This window comes from Alligator mississippiensis, chromosome 2, assembly GCF_030867095.1.
Source record: "Alligator mississippiensis isolate rAllMis1 chromosome 2, rAllMis1, whole genome shotgun sequence".
Classification (NCBI taxonomy): domain Eukaryota; kingdom Metazoa; phylum Chordata; order Crocodylia; family Alligatoridae; genus Alligator; species Alligator mississippiensis.
The window spans coordinates 119,399,848-119,414,611 of NC_081825.1; the positions used below are offsets into that span (position 1 = coordinate 119,399,848).

At 40.3% G+C, this 14,764-nt stretch overlaps 1 protein-coding gene across 1 annotated transcript in view; it reads left to right on the top strand.

The window, feature by feature from the left end:
* The window catches only part of TNIP3 (TNFAIP3 interacting protein 3), a 139,156-nt gene extending 125,477 nt beyond the window's left edge, over positions 1-13,679 (top strand). The window contains exon 14 of the mRNA XM_059722089.1: positions 12,436-13,679. Coding sequence (XP_059578072.1) covers positions 12,436-12,467 — 32 coding nt within the window. The 3' untranslated portion in view covers positions 12,468-13,679. The remainder of the gene's footprint in view (positions 1-12,435) is intronic.
* Positions 13,680-14,764: the final 1,085 nt, after the last annotated feature.

A 14,764-nucleotide genomic window follows, 5' to 3' on the forward strand; every position in this document is an offset into this window, starting at 1 on the left:
TGGTTGAACAGTGAGAGAAAGACATGCTGGGGCTTATCCATTTTCTGCTTTTGTTGCACAAGGTATTCCTGATGGGGCATTGTCCCCATGCTCCCTATGTTGTAAATGGATGTTGGGAGCCAGCTGCAGAGGTGATTCTTTGACAGAGTGGTTTTATCATGGGTTTCAAATTGTATCTTTTTTCTAATTCCCCATTTTTCCCTTCATTTTTCTATGAGTTGGCTGCACATTCTCCCATTTTCAAATATTTTTAAAGCTGTGCTTCCTGTTTGTGCTACCACTGGTGGTAGAGGAGGCCCAATCCCCATCCTCCCAGGAGAAAAATCAGTTGGAAATTTGATGAATTGAAATTTGTCAGTTTTTACTCTGTCTACTTCTCCAGACCCCATAGAGAAAACTTCCTAATTTTGGCCTAGAGTACAGAATTAATCCATTACTGAGAGAGTATGTTGTATATGGACATCTTTTCCATTTTGTGCTTTTGCACAGTAAAAATTAGCCATTAATCATAAAATAGCCCCAAATGTTGAGGTCACACATTAAAAAATGATTAAATTGGCAATAACTACTAATTCATTACTAATTTACAGCTTTTTTGGCATAACTTCAAATTTCAAAATTCCAAAATAAATAGGAAAAATATTGGGGCACCTTTACAACTTTTCCCTGCTTTTGGGGTAGCCTCAACTATTATAACCTTCTTAAGACAAGGACTATAACTAGCAAAACTTCTGCAGGATATTTCTTTTCAGCTTTTAATATTCCCAGGAAGGTAATAACTGTCCTTGAAATGTTAATGATGAATTTCTTCTGAGGTAGTGCTGATTATGAAACTGAAATGTTTAAACAGCATAAATGCAGAAGGTTAACATCATGAGGCAGTTTATTTCATAAAGAGAAAACTGGCCTGACATTATAGGGCCTTCCCCAACTTTCTACAAATTTCCCTTAATGACCATGTGAATTTTGCTTAAGTAACAACCTGTAGCATTTGGTCCATCAATTTCAATGTCATGACTTGCACACAAATAAAATGAATTGGTGACTTAGTAGCTGTAGTATTTAGTATATTAATTTATCTGAAAGCAATATATGTTCCGCACATATATGTTACTTAGTTTGCCAAATGTAGTAATCTTGTACTATGTATGTAACTATGACTATAGGTAGTGCAAGATAAATGCCAGAGCCAAAGACTCCCCATACTCAGTGTTTATGACAAATGATCATAATCTATAGTTTGCTACAAGGTTACTGCAATTGCAAAGGGCTTACATCACAGAAAAGAAAAGTAGTAATAGCCTTTGTCAGTTGTACTTGGAAATGGACATTGTGTTACCAGAAAGATATGGGTAAAGTGGAAGGCCAGAGAACAACAAAAAAATGATTAAGTTACTAGAAAAACTAACATAAGGCTAGATTTAAAGAACTCAGGGCACTTACACACATGCAGGGAGCCAGATCTTATGTGCTGGAAATCCAGTGCATTGGAGCATGTAAATTGATGTGCTCTGGCAGCCCCATACATCACGTTTATCAATGGCATAGTGCACCTCCACACTAACAAAATGGCGCAGTGCGCTTTGAACTAAAATACATTCAATGTGCTTTAGTTCAAAGTGCACCACTGCCATTTTCCCAGCATGCGAACACACTGTACTGCTGATGCACATGACACATGGGCGCTTTTAATTAGTGCAGCTCACTAATTAAAAGCGCCCAGCATCACATCGGGACCACATGTAAAAATGCCCTCAATGTCTATAGCTTTGCTAACCAAGTATGAAGGAAGACTTAAGGTCTATTTATTTAAAGTAGATTGTTGCTGCCCCTTTTTATGTACTGTTCTGCTAATATTGATACCCTTGACTTTGTTCTTCTGCCTCACACAATCACATCTACGCTTTCCTTCAGATTAGCCCTGTGCCTGGACCCCTTTTTTCTGAGCTATTGTCTTATTTTAAATGCTTCCTTAAAGCCCTACTTTTTTGGGGAGAAATCACTGATTTAGCTTTCTGTTTTCTCCAAGAAAAGGTCTATTGCTAAGCAACCACATGATCTTTCAGATGTTGTTCCTGCCCAATTTCACCTCTCCTCTCTGTCTTATTATATCTTTAATCATATCATACCTGAAAAGGATCTTTACATTTCTTAGTGAAGTTCTGGCTCCAATGAAATAATGGATTCTTCAATGGGATCAGGATTTACCTCTTTTGACTCTTTTCAGAGGCCTGCTGCAGGTTTGTAGTTTCATGCTAATCAGGGCCAAAGAAAGTAGGGCTGGAGGAGGTTAGGGAGCATTTATTACATACAGTACACTAGAGGTACAGTTAAAAGCCATGTGCTGAAATTAGGGGGAAAATATGCAGAAACCAGGATCAGCCATTAAATGTTCTGAAGACCTGCAGAAACACTGAGCCTCCTTCCTAGCCCTACCTTTCTTTACCTGATTTCCTATCCTCACTCATTTTTTCTCGCTTGATGTCTCACTTACCTGATTTTTCTCATGTATCTGATTTCTCTCACTCACCCTGCTTCTGTATCTGTACAGTTCATAGAGGATCATTTGCATATTGATCCAATTACAGTGTTTGGCTCCAGATCAGCCATTTCTCTGGCTCTGTTCTGGTTTGGCCCCCCTTCTAATTTTAGTGGAAAGAAATGCCATCATCAGGGTGAGGGGTGAAAAGGTTTGGACCCCTTTCTAGCTTTAATGGAAAATAATGCCTTCATCAGAGTAAAAGAAGGGTGAGCAGAACAGGGAGAAAGGCAGAGGGGAGGTATGAAGGTGTGAATTAGATGAAACAGTGTTCTATCCAGAAAATTTTCACATCTTGTTTAGATGGAAATTCTTAGTTTCAAGTTTTTAAACGAAGTAAATGTAAAGGCAGTAACACTTAACTATCATACAAAGCCCAGATTTCAAGTTAATTTCAGACTTCTGCTGGGATAAAAGTAGTGAAATAAAACTTTTATGGTTGCAGATTACCACAGAGTTTTCATTATCAAACCATTAATTGCTGATTATTGAATCACAGCTCACTACACTAGTATGCAGTAAAGTGCTTGTTGGTATGCCACTCTGCTGAACTAGCTGGTCTGGAGTAAACTGCCTGTCTGGTTTGTAGCCCATAAAAGCTTAAGAGCTTGAGTGCACATTGCTTAGCTCTCTGAGCCAGTTAGCAGAACTTGCCTTTGACCTTAAGGCTAGGGATAGACATTCAAAAAACCTGAGCCTGAATTGATTCAATCTTTGCAGGTTAGTCTAACCTGGCTAGGCTAAATCAGTTTTGTAACCGGGCAGACATCTCAGAAATGCAAAGACATGCCTGCAATGACTCAGGCTAGAAGCTGGGGGGTGCTAGAGCAGCCCTTCTTTCCTTCCACAGCATGGAGCCAAAGCGGGCATGGCCAGGCTTCAACAGGAGCTCCAATTAGCCCAGCAGGGAATTGACAACAGTGTTTATCACCCAATTAAAAAAACAACAAAGGGACATTACCATCAACTACTTGTTGATTCTGTTTGTTGATTCTACCTGTTGACTCAGGATGGACCATAGCCAGCATGTAGTCTGCTAGCTAATACACAGACACCTCCTAAGCAAAGCAGAGGAGCGGAGGGAATTCTTGCTTAGCCGGAGTGGGGAGGGGAGGGGGGAAGCAGCCTGCAGTCCAGGTAGTAGAGGAGCTCCAGCCAGGTAGCAGAGGGGAGAGGCCAGCTCTGCTGTGAAGCAGAGAGCCCTGCCCAGCTCAGAGAGCATGCTGGGATGCTGGGGGTGTCTGGTTTATCTTAAACCAGCAAGGGGTCTGGGACAGACATCACATAAACCAGTTTGAGCCAAATCAGTTAAGTCTGATATTACATTCAGCCAGGTGTATCTCAGACCTGTTTCAGCCATTCTCAAACTTGGTTATGTGCACTGAACATCTGTTCTGTTACAGGTTTAAACCAGTTTCTGATCACTTAAACTGGTGTGTGTGTGTGTAATGTCTGTCCCTAGCCTCAGTGCTTAAGAACTTCCATGCATGAGGCTGTCCTCTTGAGCCAGCTGTCCACAGTGAAGCCCAGGGCTTTCTGGCTATGAGTGAGGAAGCCAGTCTTGAACTTAGGATAGGAAAACCCTGAATACAGATTTCAGAGTTTGCAGCACCTTCATGCCTGATTATCCAGTTACCAGTTTTCAAAGGGCTGCAAGTATCTTTTGGAAGTATGATCTACTCAGTTACATGCTCCCACAAACACTTCAGTCCAGGTTTTACTCTTCCTTCTGGACATATAAGTACTTAATCTCTATTCATCCGAGAAGTAGGCATCTAGTTCAAGAGAATGATCTGATTCTTCCCGGGGAAATGCATAGATTTCCCATTCTGACAACAGATAGTACAGGTCCAGAGATGAATCATATTCCCCCTGTGCAGATGCTTAAGTCTCCGTTCTCCAAACGGGCAGTCTTAGCACAGTTTTAGCTGACTGCATCATGTAAGGGTCCTGCTTAGTTCTGACTGGTAAGAGGAGAGACATCTTGTGGGGATTCTGCTTCTGAGAGAAAGAAAAGACTACATGAAATAACATGTGTATCTGATGGGCAACAGCACTGACTTCAGTCTAAAGCGAGGAAGGGAGCCCTGGGAACACAAGGGCCAGAACCCAGACCTTGTTCCCTCCCACAATTTCCCAGATTGCTGGGTCACAGAGCTAGGCTTCTTTTTGCTTCCTTTCCTTCTGGACCCGTGACTCTTTCACTCTTGGCTGTTTGATGGTAGCTTCAGTAGAAGAGGTGGAAGTTGTTACAAGCCTTGCTTAGCCTATGGAATGCTGGTCAGGGCACTCTATGATGAACTAGGAGGTGTGGATTCAGATCTTTTCAGGTTGAGATATGCCTAGAACACCCACCTCCAATTTTCTGCATATGTGCCTTAATTTACTGGGCAATTGGGCTAGGTGTGGGCATCATAGATGCTTCTCAAGCAAATCCTGGGACGTCATTCTCCCCCTGTACTCGGCCTTAGTGAGGCCGCAGCTGGAGTACTGCGTCCAGTTTTGGGCTCCACAATTCAAAAAGGATGTGGAGAAGCTTGAGAGAGTCCAGAGAAGAGCCACGCGCATGATCAGAGGTCAGGGAAGCAGACCCTACGATGACAGGCTGAGAGCCCTGGGGCTCTTTAGCCTGGAAAAGCGCCGGCTCAGGGGTGATCTGATGGCCACCTACAAGTTTATCAGGGGTGACCACCAGTATCTGGGGGAACGTTTGTTCACCAGAGCGCCCCAAGGGATGACGAGGTCAAATGGTCACAAACTACTACAAGATCGTTTCAGGCTGGACATAAGGAAGAATTTCTTTACTGTCCGAGCCCCCAGGGTCTGAAACAGCCTGCCACCGGAGGTCGTTCAAGCGCCTTCATTGAACACCTTCAAGATGAAACTGGATGCTTATCTTGCTGGGATCCTATGACCCCAGCTGACTTCCTGCCCTTTGGGCAGGGGGCTGGACTCGATGATCTTCCGAGGTCCCTTCCAGCCCTAATGTCTATGAAATCTATGAAATAATTACCTCTGGAGACTTTGGAGACTTATGTAGACTTTGTATCCTTGCCCAAATGGATTTAGGTCACACAAGAGCCTAAGTGCAGTGGCCTAGATCACTGTACTGGATTTCTTCTGAGCATATGCAGCGGGCTAAATCTAGATGTCTTCCACAAATGTGATTGCTGCATGAGGTGGAATCTCACTAAGAGCCCTAAGAACCATGTAGGTGCCACTTCGACATCTTAGAGGTAGAGTAGGATCTGGGCCTTTTGCATTCTTTAAACACAAATATGTACACATCCATACTTCGCTACAACAAGAATCCCTGTTCTTTAGCGTCTCTGGAACTGAATATCAAGCATTGGTTTATGTGGAAAATAGTATGATCACTATTCCACCTTTTGTTAAATTTTAGATAAATTCCTAGAACTGAAAACTCCTTTAGAGGCCAGACTTTTGGCCAATATAACTGATATAGCTACATTGCCTTCAGAGGAGTTGTACTGATTTGCACCAGCACAAATTTGGCTCTGACTGCTGGAGGCTTTCAAACCTGTGGAAGTAGGTTTATAATACAGCATTTGGTATAACATTGTATAATATTTTTTTCTTCATTTTGATCTTCTCCAGTCTGCTTGATATTGAACATTAAGCTTCAGAGAGACGCAGCTGCAGCGCTGTAGGGAGTTTACCTTAGATATTAACAAATAGTCATCCAAATGCTTGACCTTAGGACCCACCCAGAAACTGTCTTAATATGATGTATAGGTTAAAAAATAGAGAAAAGTGTAGGAGCTGGGAGACTGCGTAGGCTGCCTCTGGCTGCAGACTAAGAAGACAATTTAACAACCACTATAAACCTACTTTAAAAAATGTACAAGAAATGGTTTTCCACCTTTAATGATGTGTTTGATGACTCAGTATATTCCACACCCCTGCACATATGCTGGGTAGAACATCTTAAATATTCACCCGTTCCTTCTGGTGATAGGGGAAAAAATGCCAATTTTTTTTCAGTGGTGAGGCCACAAGGCTATTCATATGCCATTTGAGAGGACACATGCTGTATGTCCACAGGAATTGAAGCGATTAACCTGCTTCCTTTCCTTCCACCCCTGGTCCTTCTATTTCATGTAGCTATCTCATAAAAAAACAGTCCACCTCCAGGGCTCCCAGTGCTGGGAACCAAACTGAATCCAGGACTATTAAAACAGCTATTTACAAAGGGAAGAGTGGAGGTTCTCTTCATGTTTATTGGCTTTAAGATTTTAATAAGATTTTCTTTTAATTCATGTTTGTGAAGGTGTGTGTTGTGCATTTATTAAATCCGCTTGCTGGAGTTCAGTTTGCCTAAGAGCATAAGTAAATGTGTGGGATGGTAGAACACAGCTCTGCCTTTTCCCGTTCCATGTATCCCGTGCTGTATTATATGCCAGCTGAAAGGTAGTCAGGGTGAACATTTGGGTGTATGATTTGTCCACTGTGCACATCTCTACCTGCAGATATGCCTTTGGCAACTCATGCCCCAAATGTAGACAAGACCACTTAACAAACAAGACCATTTAACAAAACCAGAATGAGGTAGGAAAAACAGTGTGGTTGCAAGAACGTAGAAAGGATGGACAACTGAAGTATGGGAAGAACTGACCTACTCTGCTTTACAGCACCCCTAGTTTGGCTCTCTGTGCATCTACCTCTTATCCAAACAGATGCAATGGATACAAACAATGAGACTGGGAAAAGGAAATGTGCAGAAGACAGGGATGTCCTAAGGTGATACTATCTTGTATTGGACCCACTATGTAGTGCAGGTAGACAAGGTTTTGAATACAAAACATTCTTTGTCAGGTCTCAGAAAAGCAGGCCAAAAGGCAATATATAATAGAGGATAAGAAGGGAAAGAGGAAGGCTTACGTGGAAGTTTTTTCTCCCTCCCTCTCTCCCACAACTTGCAAATACAACAGTGGAGCAGCTCCAGCAGAGCTGCACCTGCTTTCCTGAAGCTGATCTTTGCCCCTCCTCTTTTCCTTTGGCCCTGTTTAATCTTTAACAGCCCTGCTTCATTGGATTAAGGCTTTGCTCCCAATCTTACTTTATTTAAATACTCATACTTTCCCTTTGGGGTTACCATTTCCTAAGCCCTCTTTCTGCACTATGCCACTCGGTACACTTGGAGTCTGTTTTCTTTTTGTTAGGAGCAAGGGATAAGAATTCAAGCAAATACTCTCAATGTCAGCTTATTTGGAAGGTGGTGCTGATTTCTTTCCTGATCCAACTGCACCAGATTGGAAAGAGTTTGAAAAAAATGGTTTTGGAGATTTTCCCTGAACCCACTTGTAATAAAGATGTCTCTGAAAAAGAGGTTTATTGCTTGAAGCATACAAGCAATACAAGTGTCCCTCTTTCATACCCTTGCTACTGACTTGCATTGCTTTCTTCACTTCAAAATGAATCTCAGTTTTGTTTGTTTCTGTCAGTAATAATTATTAGCATCTCAAGCACATATCTTCAAAGACCACAGCTATCCCTTCAAAACACCTGACATGACTACTGGGATGTTTAGTCCTAAAGATTATTATAGCGGTTTATTTTGAATTAGCATAAATTATACCTGGCACAGGGTGACAGTAAAACTAGTTCTTCCAAATCTAGCTGATGGTTCTGGGGTAGCGGTACAAAATCCGAGGAAGAGTGACTGGGTATAACTTTCTAGCAACTCTGGCTCTGCTGAGTAAGTCTGGATGAAGCAAGCCTAGCTCAGCTTGTGGATCTTTGGGTATCCTATGAAAAATGGAACAGAATATCTCTGCATCTCATGACTTTACTACTCCCCTTCCTAACACAGCCATATTATTATTTCTCAAGGTCTAGGAAAGGAAATTAAGCACAAACTGGTATAAATGATGAGAAATCTGTAATACAACAGAAGTTCGGTACATATAAACCGCTTTCAAAAGGCTAAAACCAGTTTAAGATAAACCTGGATGGATGCAGTATTAAACTTAACCGATTTAGGTTAAGTCAGTTTATTGCACTTGTCTCAGATTCCCTCCAGATTCAAGTTAACTCACAGCATCCCAGGATGCTTTGCATTTCCCCCATAAACTTCCACTTACAAGCTGGACAGGCTAGCCTTGGACCAAGCTGTCTGCTCCAGCTGAGCAGGGAGGTATGCTCTAGTGCCCCCCAGCTTCTTACCTGGGCCTTTGCAGGCATGTGGCTGTATTTCCAGAATCAAAAGTGAATGTCTGTTCACTTGGTTATCGGTTCAATGTATGCAGCTTAGACTAACCTGCGAAGATTGAATCAATTTAGCCTCGGACCTTTTTGCTGCCTGTACTTAGCTCAAGGGGCATATTTTTGCCCTTATTACACACTCATTTTCCAATAATGTTATAAGTAGAAGTGGTTGAAAAACAGTTTTGCAAGGTTTGAGGGGTAGGACATTTGGAGGGTTTTTGGAAGGTTTTGTGAAAAATTAGGATTTTGTAATGAACAGATGAAAACCTGAAAATAGAAGTTTGGGGTTTTTCAATGGATAGTCAACATTTTCAAAAGAAAGCAGGCACTTTCAATAAAAACGTCAGTAACTAAAAAAAACCCAACTAATTTTCCATCAAAAAACAGTTTTAGTTGAGTTATAATATTATATAGCTTTAGTTATATTATACTTCCACACTAAATTTGTATCCTATAATATTTAAGACTTTATAAGGATTGGCACTTTTCCAGCAACCCACGACATGTATAATCATCAACTGTCTTTGATTTACCCCAAGTTTGATGTTTTTTTTCAAATGTTTTTGGGAATTTTGCAGGAACAATTCTATTTCTGCCACTACAGTGCAAGCCATAAGCACTCAGGATGGTTTATAATTTCTGCTTCCTTCAACTTCAGGACCTTTTATTTTCTTTTTCTGCTTTCAAAGATCACATAAAGATTCTGTGTCTTTTCATAGAATATCTGTCAGACAAGACCATTATAAAGAAAAAGTAGGATACGTTTATTAAACAGTACTAGGGTTTTAAACTTTCACAGACCTACTTCCATAACAGACTTTCCGTTTCCTGCTTTGCTGTTAGTAAATGGTCAAAGTTATTTTAAATAGCTTCAGTTACACCAAGGAGCTCATCTTTTAAATCTGCATGAAGCTAGTTAAGATCTGATAGTTAAGTTATAACAGAAAACATTTTAAAGTAAGGTTTTCTCTGTTTTATACTGTTAGTTCATATGAACGTTGTACTACTGGTATTCCAGGGCACTTTTACATGTGCTCCAGGAGTGTGGGGGGTGGTGTGTTAATTAGAGTGGCTCTGAGAGCAATTAAAGCACTGCAGCGTCTTGTGTAGCAGCATCCTTGCGCCTCAAAATGGTGGTGGGGGTGCTTGAATGAAAGCTCATTTGATGAGTTTTCATTCAAGCACTCCTTCTACCATTTTGAAGCATGGGAATGCTGATACACAAGGTGTGGAGGCTGCTGGAGCATGGCCGTTATCAAGCTCCAGCTGACTAAATTAATTGAGTCTGCAGCATGTCTATATTTACCCTGAGTGATAGGGTATAAATTCACAGATATGTATGAGCTATTTGCATAGCCGATGCATGGGGGTGGGCATGGGGAGGCATGTGCCCCCCCTGAAATTGGCTCTTGCTGGCCGGGGAGTGGGGATTGTGATCGGTGTCAGTGATCAGGCGCTGGGTGACACCCCCCCAGTTGCTGATCAGCTGCTGGGGACCCTACCAGTCACCCATGGCTATTTGATTTTCTTTTCTTTTAGCATCATGAAGAATTCATTTTGATGGGGAATTTCTGTAAAAATTAATTTGATTTCTCTTTCTCTAAAGAAGACGCAAAATTAATTTTGTCTTTATTTGTCTGTTAATGTAAATGCCACAACTTTGCAGCTAGGGACAGAAATTACACATAAACCTGTATAAGTGATCAGAAACTGGTTCCAATCTGTAACAGAACAGAAGTTCAGTGCATGTAAACTACTTTCAAGATGGCTGAAACTGGTTTAAATTAAACTGGATGGATGTAGTATCAGATTTTAACTGATTTAGGTGAAGTCAGTTTATTGAACATCTATTCCAGATCCCCTCCAGAGTCAAGTTAACTCACAGTCCACCAGCATCCCAGGATACTTTGTATCTCCCCTGCAAACTCCCCATTGCAGGTTGGGCAGGCTAGCCTTGGCGCAAACTGTCTGCTCCAGCTGAGCAGGGAGACATGTACTAGCACCCCTGGCCTTCTTGCCTTGGCCATTGCAGGCTTGTGGCTGCATTTCTGGAATCAAAAGTGAATGTCTGTTCACTTGTTTATCAGATCAATCTACACAGCTTAAACTAAGCTGCAAAGATTGAATCAATTCAGCCTTGGGTGGAGACCTTGGGTCGTTTTTCCTCGGTGTCCTGCACGCATGTCTCTGAGTGGAGCATCACTAGGTGATAGCCACCAGCACTCTAGCTGAGTTTGAGGGCTGGTGGGCGCTGTCTGGCGTGCTGTGCTCAGTGTCCCCCAGGGAGCACTTGTTTTAGCCCTATGACCCTGCACGTGCACACCCTGTTTTCTTGTTTTGTACCCTGAAATCAGTTGGATTTTTAAAGGCCCTGGCTGCCCAACCAGTGGCAGCCCCCAATTTTTAGTGGGCTAGGCCCACGGCCTCTTTAATTCAAATAGGTCAGTCTTGGGCTTTCTGACTGTCTGTATTTAGCCTGCAAGTACAAGTTTTACTTATCTCTTCTTAAGTAAGGGCCCAAGTCTGTCTTGTTGGCTCTTACTGCAGTATGCATTTTAGATGTAAAACTATTTTATTTTATGTTTAAAACAAAATAAATGTAAAATTTTGCACCTTAAAACCAATTGTTTTGAACTGAGGCAAAGCAACCAGGAAGCAACCTTGATTGCTGTACCAGGAGATACTCCACACAAAAAGTACATTTTTCCATAGAAGCAGTTCCACAACATTCTAACCTTGCCCTTTTGTGGAGGGAGAATGCCTGTAATGCTCTTGGATTTGGTTGAGTCTCACCTGAACAAGACCATTTTATTTCTCGGCATAAATTAGAGCAACTCCTGTTTGGCATCCAAGACCAATTGATTTTGTGATTAATTTTTTTAAAGCAACACTTCTCCATTTGGATATGATCAGCACTGTACATTCTGACACAAATGACAGGCATAATGTGTTGGAGCTGTAAATAATTCTCTTAGATTATCCCAGAATACCTTTAGAATAATTTCATATTGCTATTTTTAATTATTTTCTTTTACATCAAGTACAGTTCATTTTTTCCTTGTGGTTCTACCAGTACATTATAGCATTTGATGAACCTCTGCCAAAACTTTCTCAGAAATGAGGCATGCATTATATTGGTGATAGCATGTTTTCCTTTCTAAGACTATATTTTTTCCTATTTCATGTGAGTTACTAATAGATGCTTAAACAACCGATAATAACAACAGACACTATTAGATATCATAAATCATGTTGTACTTGATTTTATACAGTACTTGAAAGGATCAATACTTGATTCTCTGCTCTCATTTCTTGTGTTGTTTGCATTCTGGGCAAATGAGAATGGCAGTATTTTACTCTGACTTTATAGAAGTGTAAATGACTGACACAAGAGGAAAGGCTGTGGCCTGTTAGGCCTTCCTAGGTATTGGGTAACCTTATGAATAGGTCACAGTGAGTTTATTAGATACTATTAGCCATTGTTACAGCATTCCTGACCATTTTTTACTTTTCCTTCTATATATTGTAACTCAGGGGGGACTGTAAGTTTGGGACAACATAAAACTTTGACTTCAATAAGGGAGAATCAAAAAGATATGGTAATAAAGGGAAATTAGTCACCAATTTCTTTGTATTTTTCAATTAAAAATGCTTTAATTTATTTACAGATTCCTCCTCGAAGAAAGAAGTCCATCACTGACAGCACATGACCTAGAGAAAGGCAGACAACAGACTGAGAGCTAGCCTTGTGACTGTTATTAATTGTTTTGTCCCCTCCATCGCTTCTCTCTAGTGCCTGTTACCCATACCTGGAAAAATCTCTGGTGGTTATGGAGAAGCAGATCTTTCATAGCCTGTGTTCCTCAGGATCCAGTTAAATTGGATGGGAAAATATTCCTCTTCTGAGGAAAGACACTAGCTCTCCTGGTTATCAAAAATTTATTAAAAGTGGTTATGGTATAACATGTAAGGTGACTGGGGATTCAGAGAAAGTTACATTGGATTTGAATACAAAACTTTAAGCACACTAATGTTCTGATCTAGTGTAAAAATCTAGTTTATTTCATTCCTAAAAATTACTTTTTGTGTCATTTTCAGTTCTGCACTCATTTCTCAGTCTGGAATGCATATGAGTTCTCTAATGCAATGGAAGTCTGGTTTATCATTTCAACAGCCTTTGTAAGATATTTGAGGTGGCGTAGATGCACTAATAGAGACTGAGCCTTCTTTCATTTAAGTCAAGGCTAGCATTCTTGTTGTTTCAAGCCTAGTGTATATGCAGAATATGATTATAATTTTATCTGTATGTACATATACATGTAAAAAGAATATTAAAGGAAATATGTCATGGATTTAGACTGACAATGAAAACAGGTTTCTACTTCCATGAGGGATTTTTATCAATTAATAATTCTAAATATAACTGTTTGATCTCGAATCTGAGAATAAAACTAATGTATCTAATTGAAATCATACTTATTGTAGTTTACGTATGATACTGCCTGATGCAACCTATTTACAGGATTCTCTCTTTCCTTTCATATTTTTAATAGGAAAAAATGTACAGGGATTCTACCACAGCTTGTTGGAAGTCTGCCTTGAATCAGGGGCACTGTTGGTAGTAAACTACATCAAATGCCCAATGGATGTATCTAGCAAGTCCTAGATTTGTAAAGATGATTCTAATATCACACCTTTCCTAAATTGGGCCAAGGCAACCCTTTCAGGTGAACCTACCAGCCTCTACAATATTATGCAGCATAATTCCCACATGAATAACAATCCATTTTGATTCCTGTTGTATTACGATAATAAACGTAAAAGAATTTAAATGTTAGCAGTATTTCATCTTGGGCACAATAGACAACAATGCATGGGAAAGGACTTCTCTGCTATTAAATGTATTCTTTGACCGCTTTGTTTTTGCCTTCACTTCACTTATCAAGGAGAAAAATCACCCCTATGTTCTAACACAGAACATGAAAGCATGAGCAAAATGCCAAACTAACCATTCTCCAGAGAAAATGTTTTCATTACCTTTTAAAACTCTTGTGTTCCATTGCAACATTAGCTATGGAATAAAATCCCAAATATCCATTAAAGGTACAAAAAAGAATTTTATCTCTGTGTGGGTACAAAGTTGGCTTCCAGAAACTGTAGCAGCAGATAATTTAACTAGCAAACAATATACCCACACTACTCCTGATTAGTGATTTGGCTAATAAGGGTGAGATCATGGAAAATGCTAATGCAATGCCTAAGGAAAATCCAATTATAATGTAACTTAATTCAGTTCAAACTCTCAGTGGGTGACCAGTGTTGTAGGTAGGGCACCCCACACTCAGAGATGTAGTGAATGTTTAAAACAGACAAGCTTCTGTGCATCTGGCAGTAAAGCCAACAAACCCCCATTTCATTCACTTCAATCCATCTCCCCAACTAATTACGAAGGTTGTGCCTTCTATTTGTGAAGCTTACCTCATTATCATATAGTCTGTGTGAGCACTATCTGGCCTAAAGAGAGATGACTCAGCATAAGCTATTCACACTAAGAAAATAGAGTTTGCAGTTCTAACTTTCCTTTTTTATTTCTAGGTTTAGTCACAGCACTTTTAATGCTTGACTGGCTAGGGCCTGATCCTATAAACATTTACTCACACAAATCCCATTGAAAGCAACTATAAGGCATGGCTTCCAAAGTGCTGTGCATGGAAGGAAAACATTTGTGTACCTTTTTTCTTGTAATTTCCTTTCTTGTGATGTTATGTGTTTCTCAAACCCAGACACTGTCTACTATCTGAATTAGTGTCATCATACTAGATGCACCAAATATTTTTTTTTGTTTGACAGACAACTGAAAGGGAGGAAAAAAGGCCAATTAAGTTAAACCAACTGCAGTTCATTTCTTCAAGATTGCTCGCTTTGGATAGTTCTTAAACTTTATCTAATCTAGTCGATGGAATTCCCACCACTTCTCTTTTAAGATTATCCCATCTT